This window comes from Charadrius vociferus, unplaced genomic scaffold, assembly GCF_000708025.1.
Source record: "Charadrius vociferus isolate BGI_N301 unplaced genomic scaffold, ASM70802v2 scaffold393, whole genome shotgun sequence".
Taxonomy (NCBI): Eukaryota; Metazoa; Chordata; class Aves; order Charadriiformes; family Charadriidae; genus Charadrius; species Charadrius vociferus.
Window position 1 is genome coordinate 1,846,049 of NW_009647760.1, and position 1,996 is coordinate 1,848,044.

The 1,996-nt window shown below is 63.5% G+C and overlaps 1 protein-coding gene across 1 annotated transcript; it reads right to left on the bottom strand.

The window, feature by feature from the left end:
• Positions 1–1,996, bottom strand: PYCRL (pyrroline-5-carboxylate reductase-like). The gene is made up of 6 exons (XM_009882272.1): positions 1,972–1,996; positions 1,848–1,912; positions 1,486–1,665; positions 769–981; positions 541–633; positions 1–183 (listed from the first exon to the last, which is right to left on the bottom strand). The coding sequence occupies exons 1-6, from the start codon at positions 1,994–1,996 to the stop codon at positions 1–3; spliced, it is 759 nt and encodes a 252-aa protein (XP_009880574.1).

A 1,996-nucleotide genomic window follows, 5' to 3' on the forward strand; every position in this document is an offset into this window, starting at 1 on the left:
CTAGTCCTCGGCCACATCGCATGCCCGGTTGGTGGCCGCCTCCACGGCGTTCATGACGGTGGCCCGCAGGGCGCCCTTCTCCAGCTGGTGCAGCGCGTGGATGGTGGTGCCCCCGGGCGTGCAAACATCTCCTCGTAGCTTCGCCGGATGCTCCCCTGTCTCCAGCATCATCTTTGCTGCACCCTACGGGAACCCAGGGTGAGTCAGGAAGAAGGGGACCTCCCAAAACCTCCCAAACCTCCCCTCTCCTTGTCCGGGACTTGGATGGCAGCACCCTCCCATCGCCCACACCCCATGGCAGGGGACAAGGCGCCAAAGCATCTGTGCCACCACCGTGCCCTTTGCTGTCTCCTGGTGGCCCCATCTTCAGTTTCAAGAGGGGAAACGGAGGCAGGAGGCCATGCAGTATCTCCTCCCTCGCTCTGCCACCCTGCTGGGTACCACCCAGGGCAGTGATGGGGTGCCCGAGCCGGATGGGAGCTGTGGGACAGGGGGAAGAGGAGCGATGCTGGGTGTCCCCGAGTGATGGCACCGACTCACCAGCAGCGTCTGAGCCGCAATCCTGCTGGCTAAGCCACCCGGCATGCCCATCTTCACCGCTCCCTCGGCCAAAGCTTCGGCAAACAGGTAGACCTGGTGGGGAGAAGAGCATCGGGGCTGAGCACAGCCAAAAAGGAGACCCCAAAGCCCAACCCGGCACGGGTGGGATTTCTGCCGGCATCCCATGTCCCGCCGGTGAGCTGGTGCCCGCCGAGCATGCGTGCTTACGTAGGCCACCCCGCTGCCGCTGAGGCCAGTGTGGATGTTGATGTAGGATTCGGGGACCTCCTCGCAGAGCCCGCAGGAGGACAGGAGGCTCTTCAGCAGAGTGGCTTCCCCGTCACCGGCACCACTGCCCCGGGCGAAGACCATCGCCCCTGCCTGTACCACGCACGGCAGGTTGGGCATGAGCCGCAGCACCTTGGTCCCAGCGGGGAGAAGCTGGAGAGAGACGGGGATGGGAGAGGGGTGCCAGCTCTGGGCAGCACCCAAGGGTGCCCTGAGACACCCATGGGTATCACCCATTGGGGCTGGCGGAGAAGCAAGGTCCATGGGGAAGGACCTGGGAGTACAACCTAGGCAGGGACAGAGCCACAGCAGCGTGTCCTTTTCTGTGGGTCCAGGTGCACATGGGAGGAGAAGGAGGAGGAGATGATGGAGGAGGAGATGGAGGAGGAGATGGAGGAGGAGGAGATGGAGGAGGAGATGGAGGAGGAGGAGATGGAGGAGATGGAGGAGATGATGGAGGAGATGGAGGAGATGATCGAGGAGATGGAGGAGATGATCGAGGAGATGATCGAGGACATGGAGGAGGAGATGGAGGAAGAGACGACGGAGATGGAGGAAGAGACAATGGAGGAGATGATGGAGGAGATGGAGGAAGAGACGACGGAGATGGAGGAAGAGACAATGGAGGAGATGATGGAGGAGATGATGGAGGCTCACCCGCTGCAGTGTCTGGAGGGTGACGCCGGCCGCCAGCGAGACGACGATGTGGTGGGGTCCCACAGCAGGACGGATCTCCTGCAGGACCCCTGGAAGGATGTGGGGTTTGGTGGCCAGGAAGACCAGGGTGCTCTCCTGCAGCACCTCCAGGTTGCAGTGTGTGGTCCGGCAGCCTGACTCCTGCCCGTGGGCAGAGAGAGGTGTCATTGTCACCCCTCCCCATCCCCATCCCCTCCATGGAAAAGGCACATTTCGCATGGAGGGACACGGCTTGGGGACCCGCTCTGGCTGCAAAGCCACCATGCCTCCCACCTCCACGGCCACCAAGCAGGGTGGCTTGTCACCCCATGTCCCCCACTCACCCGCCAGGTGTCCAGGTTTTTGTCCGAGGGAGCGCTGGCCATGATGCTGCTGGCTGGCACCTTCCCTTGGGGAACACGGGGACCGGGGTGAGTGGCTGGGGTGGCCCCAGGGTGGTGGGGACACCCCAGCGCAGCCCAGGCACCCCCAT

What these genes read in the sequence shown, in the direction of transcription:
- PYCRL (XM_009882272.1), bottom strand. Translation starts at nt 1,996, where the DNA reads ATGGGGGTGCCTGGGCTGCGCTGGG. An exon ending in CCCTCCAGACACTGCAGCGG is followed by an intron (nt 982 to 1,485) that starts GTGAGCCTCCAT and finishes GTCTCTCTCCAG; the next exon opens with CTTCTCCCCGCTGGGACCAA. An exon ending in TTGCGGCTCAGACGCTGCTG is followed by an intron (nt 184 to 540) that starts GTGAGTCGGTGC and finishes GGGTTCCCGTAG; the next exon opens with GGTGCAGCAAAGATGATGCT.